The following is a 14352-nucleotide window of genomic DNA, read 5'->3' as shown; positions in this document are numbered from 1 at the left end:
AACCTGATTACGATGTTAAGTTAAGCAAATTATTGCAAAATATGCTGGCATGTCTCTGTTCCTTTGTGACACACGGGAAAGAGAGGATCCAGAAGTAGGCAGCATAAACTGTGTTCAGCCCGGCTGGCGTGGCTCAGCGGTTGAGCATCGACCTAGGATCCAGGCGATTGGGGTTCGATTCCTGGTCGGGGCACATGCCTGGGTTGTGGGCTCGATCCCCTGTCAGGGGCATGCAGGAGGCAGCCGATCCATGACTCTCACCATTGATGTTTCTCTCCCTCTCCCTCCCTCTCTCGCTGAAATATATATATATTTATAAATATATATAAATATATATAAATAAATATATAAATATATATAAATATATTTTTAAAGGCATCATAACACTAAAAATCTCAAAATTTAAAATGAGAGCTGGGAACTTTTCATTCAATGATTTGGAATCTAAACTATCAATAAAACCACTTACATTTAGAGTGTTTTAGGGAATGAGTAGAAATGCTCAGCTTGTCTTGAAAACAAGCGCAGAGGGGAGTGGACTTCACTCCATCGGTGGAGCAGAGGAAGGCGCCCTCTCTTCCAGAGCATCATCAGCTTAGAGGAAACCAAGGTAAATGTCACATAGAATCAACATCGGGGGGGACACAAAAGGATGAGAGGTGAGCCCAGCAGTGAGCTCGCCCGTCACCCAGTGAGAAGGCCACTCACACGGGTTTGAAAGGCTGACCTGGTCCCACGAGGTGTAAAACTCTGCTCTCTACGGGGCTGCAGTTGTCCTGTTTTCATGTTTGAACAAGTGTATTTTTTGAAATCCCAAGTTTCTCATTAATTATAAACATTGTGCTCTGTAACCAAAGTGACTCAATGAAAATGTACTTAAGAGGGCCACAGCAGCGATTCTCGAACGCAATGCCTTAGGGTCACTGGGGGAGCGTTTCCTTAGCTTGTTTGAGCAGAGGTTTCCACACATTCCTCACTGATTGCCCGCAGTACTCTGGGTCTTTCACATCTATTACCCCATGAATTTTCATCGTAACCCAGTGAGAGGGGAGCCATAACCCCCATGTCCCAGAGCAGAAGGTGGGGCAGGAAAGGCTCCGGTCAACAGCACAGGGTCACAGGGCTGGAAACTGCAGCTTCAGGGTTTCCTCCCAGGAGACCTAACAGCAGAGGCCAGGCTCTTAGCCTCATGTCACACTGTCCCTGGATTGTGATGGCACCGCCCTCCCCAGAGCGGCTCACCAGGCTGGCGGGACGCTGACGCCCATGTTTTCACAGGCATGACTCAAACTCACCGGAGCTTAGGATCCTGAGTGACCCAACACACTCCATCCCACCGTGTCCTGAGAGTGCCTATTGTTTGTTTGCTTTAAATTCCAAGCCCTTAAAAATAAATCAAATCCTGGTGTTAGGATATGTTAAGAAGTTACATGTCCTAATACCAGGATACAGCTGGGTGGGTGACCGAGACACACACAGCAGGGCGACGGTGCCCTGTGTCTCCTGGAAGCAAGGAGGGAGAGCTCAGCACCTTAAGAAAGGTAAGAAAGAAAGAACCCCGTGCGGGACACTTCCCTGGGCGTGAACAGCTAACCTGCGTCTCACAGCTCCCGGGCCACTCTCACCCGAGCCCTGGTCTACCCTGAATGGGACCAGACTGCAAGGGAATTTCTCTCTGGGCACCGGGGGTGTTGCCAGATCCAACTTTACATCACAGCATTTGAACAGTGAAGTGGAGAAATGAGCAAACCGAGTCAGAGAGAAAACCAAAACAAGAGCCCACGCCAGAGGTTTCCAGGTGCTGAGCTCGCCCCAGTTGCCTCCAGGAGACACAGGGCACCGTCACCCCACGGTGTGTGTCTCAGTTATCCACCCAGCTGTGCTCAGAAATGAGCAACACTCAGCAAGGACCACGCCAGGGAAGCCACGCCAGGGAATCCACACCAGAGAATCCACGTCAGAGAATCCACGTCAGAGAAGCCACGCCGGAGAAGCCACGCCAGAGCATCGGCTCTTTCCTGTCCAGGGTGCCTGCCTAGTTACAAGAGTGAACGAGCCGTGGAAACAGAAACCTCAAGCATCCTCTTTTTAAGGCTCTGAAAACCCAGAAGCACCTTGGAACAGCCTCCTCCTCGTCAGCTTTGCTCTGCCCTCCACCCCCCCACGGTTCCGAGGCCACCCTGCTCTGCAGATGCAGGTCACGGACAGGCAGCCCACCTACCCTTGGCCACTTTCTGGAGGCTGGATGAGTAAGTGCAGGGTAATCGTGGGGTTGCCTGTGACATGCTCATGCCTTCGTTCCACAAAGACTCTGGGAAGAAGGAATGAGAAGGGGATGGTGACACCTGAGGGCCAGGAAGGGGCAGGAGAGGAAAGGGCTCAGGCCCCCAGACGAAGTCCGGCTGGGCCCTTCCTCTCACCGCTCCACTGTCCCCCAGGCCGGGAAATGTAAGCCCACGCGTCTTCTCTGACCATAGCTTCTGGGAAGAATAGCTTCCAAATCTCATAATATATACAGTCAACCCTCTCTCAGCTACCCAACCAAAGACAAGGCAAAGAGTAGTTCATAGGCCTGGCCCGTGTGGCTCAGTGGTTAGAGTGTCAGCCTGGGCGTCAAAGGGGCTCTGGTTCGATTCCCGGTCAAGGGCACGTACCTGGGTTACAGATTCGATCCCCGGCCCTGGTTGGGGTACGTACAGGAGGCAACCAGTCAATACATCAATGATTCTCTCCCTCCCTCCCACTGTCTCTAAAAATCAATGGAAAGAATATCCTTGGGTGAGGGTTACAACAGAAGCACTTCATACCTACACGTCTTACACCCCTTGTTCGTCTGAATCACCTGCCAGCTTCCCTTTTCACTCAGCCAGCGCATGTCGGGGAGCACCTGCGATGCGCCCCAGGCCACGCCCGTTCCTCTCACACAGTCAGCAGGCTGGCCTCTGCTTTCTGACTCAAAAGCCTTTCTCCCCCCGCCTCCCAATTTCAGCTCTCACACTCGATCTCAGTTGCTATTCATCTCGCCCGAATTTCTAGCGAGTCGCTCCCGGCCATCGTGAGGCCGTCTGCGCGGTCTCGCCGGGTAGCGACACGCAGGCTTTGTTCCGTATTTGCGCCACGACGCCCCTCTCCCACGTTCTCAAGCAGCAGCATCTCGCAGCTACTGGGGCCGCGATGGCGTGAAGCGAGGGTGGGGCGTGTTATTAGCAAGGGCTGCCCATTCCCACGGAATTACGATGTTAGAAACAGAAAATAGACTTGCTTCCCTCTCTTTCCAAGGCTGCACTTTATACCCTCAGAAAGACACTCCGCTGTGGGGAACGCCGTACGATTTCCAGGCTCTGAGCGCTCCTGGGGCTCCCCGCTGGCTGTTACCCTTTATTTTATTTAAGTGGTAGGCGGTACGTGGCAAGCTCATGGCGGGCAGTGGCCCCAGGAGTTTCCCATTGGCTTTTTTAACGGCTTATTTGTTCTCTGGTGGTTTGTATGCTCCCCTCTCTGTTCAGAAGGAAGCTATCACTGATGTAAGCTGTGCTCCCCGCGTAAAAACCAACCCAGGTTCTGTGCGTGAATAAAATATTTATGTCAGAGGATCGTAAATACAAATAAGGTGGCCTAGCCGCCCTGTGGTTTGTTTCATGACGGGCGTTTCACATTCTCACCCATCAACACAGATACATTATATTTTCCTATTAAAAGTGGAAGGATCCCCCCTCGAGGGCATAAGAACTTGTTTACACAAATTGTCTATAAACCAAAGACTCTCAATTCCTCCCCCGTTGTCCCATTTATGAGAGACCTTAACTAACACAACAGAAAATAACAGCGTGGGCTTGGAGACTGAAACGTGGCCTTGCAGCTGCGTGGGAAAGGGCAGTGTTTGGACTTGTGGGAATTACAGGGCGCAGGCCTCACGCGAATGGAGCAGCGAGTCCCCCGGGAACTGTGAGCAAGGAGACCGGTGTCGCCAGATTTTCAGGGATTTTAAAAGAAGCCAAAAGGCCATATTTTATGCGAATTCTTTTGATATTTGAGTGTTGGCGACTGATTCGGAGTTTAATAAAAGCCCACAGGGGCCTGTACGTGTGGGATGAGCAGGCCTGCGTGGGCTGGATTCGACGGAGGGCCTGAGAGCTTGTGATCTGTCGTCTCAGCTGGGACCCGTCACATCCCACTGATGTGAGGACAGGTGCAGACGGGCAGGGGCAAGAGGGCAGCTAGGAGGCTGTGTCACTGTAGACAAATTTTCTTGACTCTGTGTTTCTAAATTAAATTCACTGGGGTGACATTGGTTAATAACATTATGTAGGTTTCAAGCTACAATTTGATGACACATCAGCTGTAGGTTGCATGGTGTGCTCATCCCTCAAAGTCTCGCCTCCTTGGGTCACCCCAGACTTGACCCCCTTACCCTCTTCGCCCTCTCCCACCCCTTCCTCTCTGGTCCCCACCACACTGCTGTCTGTGTCCATGAATTTTTGTTTGTTTCTCTTGTTTGTGCATTTGTGGCGTTCAGTTTTATATCCCCCATGTAAGTGAAATCAGGTGGTTCTCGGCTTTTCCTGTCTGACTTGTTTCGCTTAGCGTGATGTCCTCAAGGCCCACCCATGTCGTCACAAATGGCAGTGTGTCATCGTTTCTTGGGGCCGGGAGTGCGCCATCGTGTGTGTTATATACCACGTCTCCTTCGCCTAATCATCTATCGGGGGACACTGAAGCTGTTTCCGTGTCTTGGCCACCGTGACTAATGCATCCATACTTCTATCAACTATTATACGCATAATGTCATGTTCTTTTTCTTAAAAAGGACCCCAAAATTATAAACGTTGGGACTCCCAAGACCTGGATCCACCTGCAGTCAGAAAGCGAGGACAGAGTCACCACAAGTAGGGAGAGAAACGGAGGAGCATTCGTGACCTTGGAAACGCTCGAAGGGCATTCAGATGTTGAGGCTGTGGTTTAGACATGTCTTGGGAGAGTAGACCCCAGGATATTTCACAAATATAAACATATCAGACAAAAGCCACTAATTAAGTTCACTTTGAAACTTGATTTGATTGAATTTAGAAGTAGCGTGTCCGTAGGTTGTCCAGCGGGGTAGGAAAACCCCCCGAGAGTCCTGGCCCCCTGCCCACCGCAGCCCCTTGTTTCCTCATGGTCTCAGCAGCATCTCCCACCGTGTTCCTCTTCATCTGTGTCCATAGCGTCTCTTATGCTCGGTGTGACTTTATTTTTGTAAACACTAAATTGAAAAGAAAGTAGGTTCAGGATGTTCCTTCTGGTCCCTGCTCTCGGCCCCTTTGCCTCACTTACCTGGACCCTGTAGGCTGCACCCGTAAGCGCCGCTAACTGTAAGCAATGGGCGGGTAACCCTGTGAGGCAGCGTGAAGCAGTGGTTCCAGGTAGGGCCGACCTTCAGAGGGCTCCTATCAATACCGAGCCTGCCCCTCGGGGCAGGCGCACGGGGGTCACGGACACGTGGAATGGAGGGACCTTCCGGGCCGGGAGGAAGCGCTCGTTACACACCGTGGTGGCATTCGCACTGATGCAACTCACTGGCAGAGGCTATAAATCCAAAACGAGTTCCCCATAAAATGAAAGATGAAGTTAGTTACTGGCAATGACAAAGAGAATGGCTGAGCTACATGTATTTAAAAGAGGGACTTCAAATATGTAAAAGATGACCCTGTGGGTGCCACACCCCCTGCTGGGAGTATATAAACCCCACAGTCCAGGGCTGACACTCAGACTCCGACTCTTCTCACTGTCACTCGCTGAACTCACATCTCGTCTCCCGCCAACATGTCCCACGGCTGCTGTTCTGGAAACCTCTCCTCCCGCTCCCTCGGGGGCTCCCTCGGGGGCTCTCTGTGCCACCCTGGCTCCTCCTGTGGCTCTTCCTACCCCAGAACCCTGGTCTACAGCACTGAGCTCTGCTCCCCCAGCCCCTGCCCGCGGGGCTCCTCTCTCCGCAGTGGCTGCCAGGAGACCTGCTGGGAGCCCCGCAGCTACCAGACGTCCTGCTGTGGCCCGAGGACCCCCACGCTCTGCAGTCCCTGCTGGACAACTCGTCCTGGGGCTCTGGGCTCTGGGTCCAGCAGCAGCTGCTACTCCCTGGGCTGCGGGTCCCGAAGCTCCTACTCCCTGGGCTGCGGGTCCCGAAGATCCTACTCCCTGGGCTGTGGGTCCCGAAGATCCTACTCCCTGGGCTGTGGGTCCAGCCGCAGCTGCTACTCTCTGGGCTGTGGGCCCCGAAGCTCCTACTCCCTGGGCTATAGGCCCCAAAGCTCCTACTCCCTGGGCTGTGGGCCCCGAAGCTCCTACTCCCTGGGCTGTGGGCCCCGAAGCTCCTACTCCCTGGGCTGTGGGCCCCGAAGCTCCTACTCCCGGGGCTGTGGGTCCCGCAGCTTCAGACCCCTGGGCTATGGAGGCTGTGGCTTCCCTTCCCTGAGCTACGGATCCGGATCCTGCCGCCCGACCTCCTTGACTTCCAGGATCACGCCGTCTCCTTGTTACAGACCAGCCTGTGGGTCTACCTGCTGCTGATCACCTTGTTCAGCTTCCCTTCCTGTGGTCGGCTACCCTCCAGGCCTGTCCTCACACCGTCTTCGCCTCCGCCACGGACGGGATGAACCACCCCTTATTCTCTATCAAATCCTCACCTGCTCTCTGGCCCCCAATATGACTAAAAGACTTTATCTAAAAAGTTCTGTAATTAATGTATTAACTCTCCACTGGAGATGGAATGAGTGTTATTGGCTTTTCTTCCAAAATTGTATGACATGTCAAATCATTATAATCTAATAAATCAGTTGGTTCTGATACCCAGCTATGTTTATCTTCACTGGCTGTTTATTTACTGGGGGTTTTATTGTGACATAGAAAAGAGTCTCATGAAAAGATTAATATGCCCATGGAAATAGGCTGTAAAATCCTAGGAAGTTGGGGATTTGAACAAATTTTGAGGGACCTCAGGCGTTTTTCTTACTCAGACTATAAGTAGTTGGAGACTCTTGTTTGAATGTGTAGACTTTTATGAATTAAAAGCGAAATCAGGAATTAGATTGGTTCCCTCGTAAGACGGGGTCCTCGTGTGTAAACCAACAGGCAAGAGGCAGCAGGCTGGGTGACCGTCAGATAAGAAATCCAGGGAACAAGAATAATACTTCAATGTGAATGGTTGGGGTTATACATGAAACAGAAGACAAACGAGCCTTCAGTTATGCCTTTACATAGATACGGTATATCTATGAATCGATGTAGATAAAACTGTGGACACAGTTACATAAATATAGATGAATACATAGCTATAGATACGGAGACAGGCTGATACCCAAGGAAACGTCACCAGGCCTCAAGAAGTTAAGAAATGACTAAACCCAAAATATGTATCATGCAAGAGATTCATTAAATGGAAATATTCGACATAGATGTTACCATAACTGTAATTGATATACTTGGAAAATGCAAGGATAGATTTTAGATACAGCTGGAGAGACAACCGGCTCTAACTTCCAGGAATTAATGCATCCGGTTTCCCAGGAGACTCACCAGTCGTTGCCCTGCAATTTATCTCACCAATTCCTGTTATTTATTCCAGTCACGTTAGTGATTACGGATGACGGCTTTGCTTGGCCCCAACCTTAACGCTCGTATTCTCATCAGTCACGCTCCGTAGGCCGTTGTCAAGCATCCCGTGGGCACCAGTCCACTAAATAACATCGCTCGGCTCTGCCTTTGGAGGGTCCATCAGGAGCGAATGTCCCACCGCGTTGTTTCAAGGAGAAGGCATTCGCTCATTTATAAGTCATTTATAATGAGAGCATTTAAGACAATTTTTTAAATGTGGTTCCTGTCTCTCTCACTTCCCACTAGCAAGGTTAACCAAATAACCAGGTAATTACGACGCGATTATGGCTGTAAATGAGCAGCTCCTCAAGCGTAGGCGGCCCTTCCCTACGAGACCTCACCACCCGAGAGGTCAGCAGCCTCCCACGACAGCGTTTTACAGGCTGAGCCTGGAGCGCAAGGGAAAGTTTACCCGTGGTGGTAACTGGAGTGCAGATAACCACCGACTCGAACGGTCAGCCTGTGAAGCTTCGGTCCGATCGTCAGGCCACCCACGGGTGCCCTGCAGTGCCACAGCGGCCCCCCTTCCACCGCGACCGGCTGGCCTCTGCTCTTCCCCGAGCAGAACGTGTGCCTGTCGCCCCTCAGCTTTGGCCGCTTGGCTTCTCTCTTCTCCTACGTCCCTCGAAGTCTGGTCAAGTTTTCTTGGCGATCAGACTCCCTCCATATCTATATCTAGTTCTTGTGTTTTTGATAAATTGAGATAATCCCGTTTAGATTCAATTTTAAATGTCCATGTCACTAGTCAATTGCTACGTGTCGAGGTCCCATTTCCTGAGCCGCGGGGACCTTGCGCACAGAGCGCCCAGGCTGACGGGGGGTGCGAGAGGCATTTCGGTCAGAGGGCATTGGAATAAGCGTGATTATTAGTCAGTGGAAGAGAACAGGCTCTGGAATAGACTCACATGTATGCTATCGATTCTGAGGGGTCAAATCAATTCATTGAAGCATTATTGATTAAAAACAACATTTTTTTTAAATCTTGAAACAATCACTGTCCCTCAGAGATGAAGGGATAGACACTCTGTGACACATTCGCAGGGGACACCACACAGGAGGGAAATGAATATAAATGATCAGCTCAAAGGATCTTAAGAACACGCGTTGAGTGAAAACGCTGGACGCACGTGAGAACCTGCTGCACGATCTAATTTATGAAGCCCTGGGACGGGCCGATCACCCCGTGGTGGTAGAAATCTCCGCAGTCGGCTCGGAAGCGGGGAGGCGGGACCGACTAAAGAGGAGGCTGAGGGCACCTTCTGGGGCGGGGAGACTTTCTGTGTCCCTAGTGGGTGGTGGTAACGTAAGTGTGTATATTTGTTAAAAGTCATCAACTCTGTTGTTAAATACTAACTGAATAAAAATATTTTTAAAGCCAACAAATCAGACGGTCTTAAACTTCTGCTTAAAATTACCCAGCGGCTCCTGCGGCTTTTGGGAGACTGTTCGATCCTGCGTCAGGTCAGCGATGACCGGCCCAAATCGTTCGGCCTCATTTCAGGTCGTTCTTTCCTTTTTTCCCTCAATGACCAGACAAAAGGGCTTTTAGTTTTATGATGACATCTCGAGACTTTGGTCCTTAAAACACTTCTCCAAGCGCCCCCCCAGACCCCTACATATTCCTTAAACCTATTTCAAATGTATTCACCTGGCAAACGTTCCCTGACTCCTCCCTCTAGGTGAGACTCCCTTATATAGGTTACTTTAGCATCGAGGACTCACTCGCAGGTCATTATTATCGTGAATAAATAACTATTTATTTAGCATTTGCTTTCTCTGTCAGGCTTTCAGTGAGGTGAGACCACACATTGTCATGATTTATTTTTCATTGTGGAGTTAACACACAAATACCATCTTATTTTTTAAAATATATTCAACAATATGTTTCCATAGCACCGATCTTGGTTCACGGTCAAGGCTCAGTGAAAATATTGTGAAAAGCAACGGTACTGACATGTTTGACGTGTTCGGAGGCGTGACCAAAAGAAACGGGCTGGGAGTTGGGGCGATGAAGCTGCTCTCGCGAGCGAGATAAACGTTGCAAACAGAAATGGTGGGAATCAAGTGCCTAGAAATGATTCGTGAGAGAATTTCATGGAAACTGGTCACATTTATTTGGGGAAATGAGTTGGAATTATTTTTATCCGTCAGCAGAAGCCTGGGACCTAAACCCCTGAGTTCAAATCCACGGCGTCCGCCCTGAGCTGCGGCCGGAGGAAGCTCGAAGCCTGGGAGCCGGGGGGCCAGCTGGTCTCCTGTTCATCCTGTGGACTGCGGTTCACTCTCGACTATAACTAGTTGCTCGCTTGTGAGGAATTTAGAATGTGCCAGGGACTTCGAATGCGGGGGGTGCCGTTTCCCGAGCGGGGAGGACACCCGAACGTTCAGGAGTTTCGAGCTTCTTGCTGTGAAATAATAGTTTTCTCACCTTGACTATCAGCCTGAAACGGGATATTGGATAAAACTCCAGGTGTAATTGCGTTTTACGTGTTCATCGTCCCCACGGTTGAATCTCGCTGCTTGTGAACCTCGTCAGGCGGGGCCCTGTTTACACCCGACATGCGAGTTGTTTTCACGCACTGACTGGCTCTGCGCGTGAGCTCAGTCCCTGGTGCTGGTGGGCAGCACCGTGCCCAGCAAGGACCCTGTCCTCAACCCTGGGACCTGCGATCCCGTTACCTTCCGTGGGTAGGTCAGGGCAGTGGCTGGAACTGAGGTTGATACCAGCTGACCTTAAACCAGGGCGATGGCCAGGAGGAGCCAATGTAATGTTAAGCATCTTTGACGATGGAAGAGAGAGGGACAGGGGCAGGTGAGAGTGATGGGCGTGAGCCATCGGAGCTGCGGTGCTGCCCGCGAGGTGGAGGAAGGGGTGGGGGCGAGGGAGCCCAGGTGGCCTCTAGGAACTACCTGGGGGGGGACAGAGTCTCCCCTGGAGCCTGCGGAGCCTTGACTTCAGCCCAGTGAGGTGTGTCTGACTTTTCGTTACCAGAGAGGGGACCTGACCCGGAGTGGGTCTGCCTAGGGCCGACCGGCCGCGTGGGGGGTCTTGACTTTGTGCCGGAAAAATTTCACAGCCCGAGTCCAGGTGAATTCTAGAGAATGTTTATCAAAGCTGGGGGCGGGCTGGGCCGTGGGCCTCGGCTGGGCTGCTGTGCTCACTAAGAAGTCGGAGGAAAGGGGCCCTTGGGGACGGGCTCGGGGGTCTGTCTGGGTTGAACTGTTGCTGCCCGTCGCTGCCCCGGTTGCAAGCCTCATGGGGTCCCTTGGAGTTTAGGAGGTGCCCGTCTGTAGGGGGCGAAGGGGCGGGGGGTGGGCGTGCTCCTGGGAAGCGGAGCTCTGGCTGGGCCTTCGTCCTGAGGCTTTTCTCTCTCTCTTGCTGGTGGGAATCCTAGGGGAGGTCTCAGGGGCGAGTTTCAGCAGAATATTCATCAGCTGTCCAGGTGGCTCCCCCAGGGCCACGGTTTCCCCTGATTGTTCAGTGTCAGGCGGGGTCCTCAGTCATCACAGCTGGTCCTGGCGTCGCCCACCCGGTTTTGCTGAAATACAGCCGAGGCCTAGACGTTCCCTCTGGGGAGGTGACTCTGTGTCGGGAGTAAATTGCTCGGCGAGTTTGTTCGGTGTCTGCCTCCGTTTCCCCTCTCCGCTTGTCCTGGCTCACTGGCCTGTCTCATGCTGACCCACAGAATTGTAAGAACCGCTGACTTGGGTGTAACTTATTACATCATAGGAAGGAAAATGCCCACCCTGCTCCTGAACTCCAGGGGCACTGAGAGAGGAGGCTCCGTTTTGACTGCCCTGCAGTTGGCTTATGTTTTGGGGTAAAAATTTGATTATTTCTCTTGGTTGGAGGTTGTGCCTGAGACCAACTCGGATCATGAAGATTCATGAGCTGGACTGTTTTCAGGAGTTTACTGTTTACCATTTTATAATGTGACGGTGATGAATTTTCCCCAAATTTTCTTTCAGTAACCCTCTGGGTTTTTCCTCTGTAAGCCCTGCAACTGTTTTCTAAACATGGGGGGGGGGGGAGGGAGCGAGGGGTGAGCAGAAAAGAGGCGCGAGGAGGAAATGGGGCCCTCGGGGGATCGAGGGGTTCTGCTGACAGCTCTACGGTCACGTTCTGTCATCTCGTGAAATCCCAACTCTTCAGCGTTTCAGTGGAGAATTGGATTAGGTGGAATCTGACGAACTTGGCAGCGCCTTTGATTTCTCACGCTTTTGGGGTTTCTAGGGGAGCACAGACAGTGATGAGATGACTGACGTGTATTTGTGAGACTCTCCAAGCCTCCGATGCTCTCATTCCATCTCCTAAACCCGGACGTTTGCGGACCTTCCGTGAGAGGAGAGGAGATGCTTACACACTGTTCATTCTCTGAGGGCTACGCCTCCCGTGGCCACCAAGCCACCCCCGTTAGCGCCTCACTTTTTACGACACGTGGACGTGAGAGGGAAGGGGGTGAACGAGGTGTATCCAGCTTTATTTCAATATACAACTGAAACTAATTTAAAAAGATTTTTTGGCCCGGCCAGGTGTGGCTCAGCGGTTGAGCATCGACCTAGGATCCAGGAGGTCAGGGTTCGATTCCCGGTCAGGGCAGGTGCCCAGGTTGTGGGCTGATCCCCAGTCGGGGGCCTGCAGGAGGCAGCCGATCCATGTTTCACATCATCAATGTTTCTCTCTCTCCTTCCTTCCTTTCTCTGAAATCAATAAAAATATATTTAAAAAAATTTTTTTTTGTTAACCCTCACCAGAGGATATTTTTTTCCACTGACTTTTTTTTAGAAAGAGTGGAGGGGAGGGGGAGAGAGAAATGCCATTGACAACCCCTGAGCCACGCCGGCCAGGCTGAAACAGTCCTTCACGGCGCCATGGACGGCGTCTCACTTGCAAGGTCAGGTGCAGAAAACCCAGGAGCAGCTTCCCAGCTGCGGAGCCCAGGTCCTGCCCATCTGTGTGTCCCAACTTCTTACACGAATGGAGGTAATTCGAACAGATGGGAAACAGTAATTGGGGTGCAGGCATTCAGCCAATTTTAGAAACGTGAGATGTTTCCTGCACTGTGATTACCTAAACCTAATGGGTGCTATCTCTCTAAAATTTTACACCCACGTAGCGTGCAAGGCTTCTGGTTAATATCTTCCTGCGCTGGCCTCCTCGGATAAATCTAAATTCGGTTTCTACACTCACTAATCCCTCATAGTGTCTTCAAGAGATGCAGGATCCACATTCATTGTGTGAACTAGGATATTCAAGTCTTCTAATAATATTATTCAGAGAAAGGCTGTAGCTAGAAATCGTGGGCATCCAGGGAGAACTCCAGCTCAAAGAGGGGAGAGTATCTAAGTCCAAGCAAATTAGTACACGGCCCCCAAATTCGGGCTTTCCAGAGCCCATTCCCGGAGGCAGTGATAACATGAGTCCTAGCGAACATGTTACTAAGAAATAACAGAATGAACAGTGTTGTTGGAGAACAAACAGAGAGTTTATTAAAGTAAAATTATTTTATTTCCATCTATTTTGGGGAGAAATGCAGATCCATAAATTCTATCAGTTTGGGTTGCTCATTAATTTTGTAATTTGGCAGAGTTACCTCTCAGCCAATGTCGGAGGGCTTAAGAGCTGAGGACTTTCTACCCATCAAGGAAAATTAGAATCCTTCTGAAAGGAGGAAATTCAATAGCAGATCGTCTCAGTACAGCATCCGCATTTCTCAAATGGCGCAGGCTCACCTACAAATTAATCAGTAAAATCAAATCTACAGAGTGGCCAGTAACAAGATGAATGGAAACTTCTGGAAGGAAAATAGGTTGGGCGGCAGAATCCGAATCCGTAGCTCTGGGAAGGGAAGCCACGGCCTCCACGGCCCAGCAGTCTGAGGCCACAGGCCACGGAGTAGGAGCTGCTGCTGGACCCACAGACTAGAGCCCCAGAGCGAGTCGTCCAGCAGGGACTGCAGAGCGTGGGGGTCCTCAGGCCACCGCAGGACGTCTGGCACCCGGGGGGCTCCCAGCAGGTCTCCTGGCGGCCACTGCGGAGAGAGGAGCCCCGCGGGCAGGGGCTGGGGAAGCGGGGCTCAGTGCTGTAGGCCAGGTTGCTGGGGTAGGAGCCTGGGTGGCACAGGGAGCCCCCGAGGGAGCCCCCGAGGGAGCGGGAGGAGAGGCTCCCAGAGCAGCAGCCGTGGGACATGCTGACGGGAGAGGAGATGTGAGTTCAGCGAGTGACAGTGAGAAGAGTCGGAGTCTGAGTGTCAGCCCTGGACTGTGGGGTTTCTACACTCCCAGCAGCAGGCGTGGCACCCACAGGGTCATCCCTCAAGTAACTGGCCTCCCGTGTGCCTGTGTGTGACTCGGCCGTCTCTGGCTGAGTCGGACGGTTTTCCAGGTGCCGCGTTTACAGGAGCTGCAGCTTCGGTGCTGTGGCCGAGCCGGGAGCTCCCGCCTCGGAGGCGCCCTGCCTGGACTCCACGCACATGCATCTGCCACCCTCAGGGGGCCCTCCTTCCGGGCTCCCCGTCAGCGTCGGGTGCCCTCTTTCGATAGTGGTGAGGAAGTGCTTTCCCCACACAGGGGGAAATGAGCTAAAATATTTCTCTCCTTTGTCCGTGGATCAGAGACACGACGTTGGCTGGAGTGCGGAGCCTGCTCAATGCTGAGCTCCCCGTCACCTGCCTTCTCACGCTGCACAGTCGTGGTCCACCTGTTACACGGTGTGTCTCGGGT

At 51.9% G+C, this 14352-nt stretch overlaps 2 protein-coding genes across 2 annotated transcripts; one reads left to right on the top strand and one right to left on the bottom strand.

Moving 5' to 3' along the window:
* Positions 1-5802: 5802 nt before the first annotated feature.
* Positions 5803-6546, top strand: LOC148092979 (uncharacterized). Its single transcript, XM_087817844.1, has one exon. It carries the CDS (start codon positions 5803-5805, stop codon positions 6544-6546), a length of 744 nt encoding a protein of 247 aa, XP_087673970.1.
* A 6823-nt stretch (positions 6547-13369) lies between these two features.
* Positions 13370-13819, bottom strand: LOC148092978 (keratin-associated protein 13-1-like). Its single transcript, XM_087817843.1, has one exon. The coding sequence runs from the start codon at positions 13817-13819 to the stop codon at positions 13370-13372; it is 450 nt and encodes a 149-aa protein (XP_087673969.1).
* Positions 13820-14352: the final 533 nt, after the last annotated feature.

The sequence above is a fragment of the Miniopterus natalensis genome, chromosome 6, assembly GCF_054644295.1.
Source record: "Miniopterus natalensis isolate mMinNat1 chromosome 6, mMinNat1.hap1, whole genome shotgun sequence".
Taxonomy (NCBI): Eukaryota; Metazoa; Chordata; class Mammalia; order Chiroptera; family Miniopteridae; genus Miniopterus; species Miniopterus natalensis.
This window is presented reverse-complemented; position numbering and strand designations above follow the sequence as displayed.

What these genes read in the sequence shown, in the direction of transcription:
- LOC148092979 (XM_087817844.1), top strand. Translation starts at nt 5,803, where the DNA reads ATGTCCCACGGCTGCTGTTCTGGAAACCTCTCCTCCCGCTCCCTCGGG.
- LOC148092978 (XM_087817843.1), bottom strand. Translation starts at nt 13,819, where the DNA reads ATGTCCCACGGCTGCTGCTCTGGGAGCCTCTCCTCCCGCTCCCTCGGG.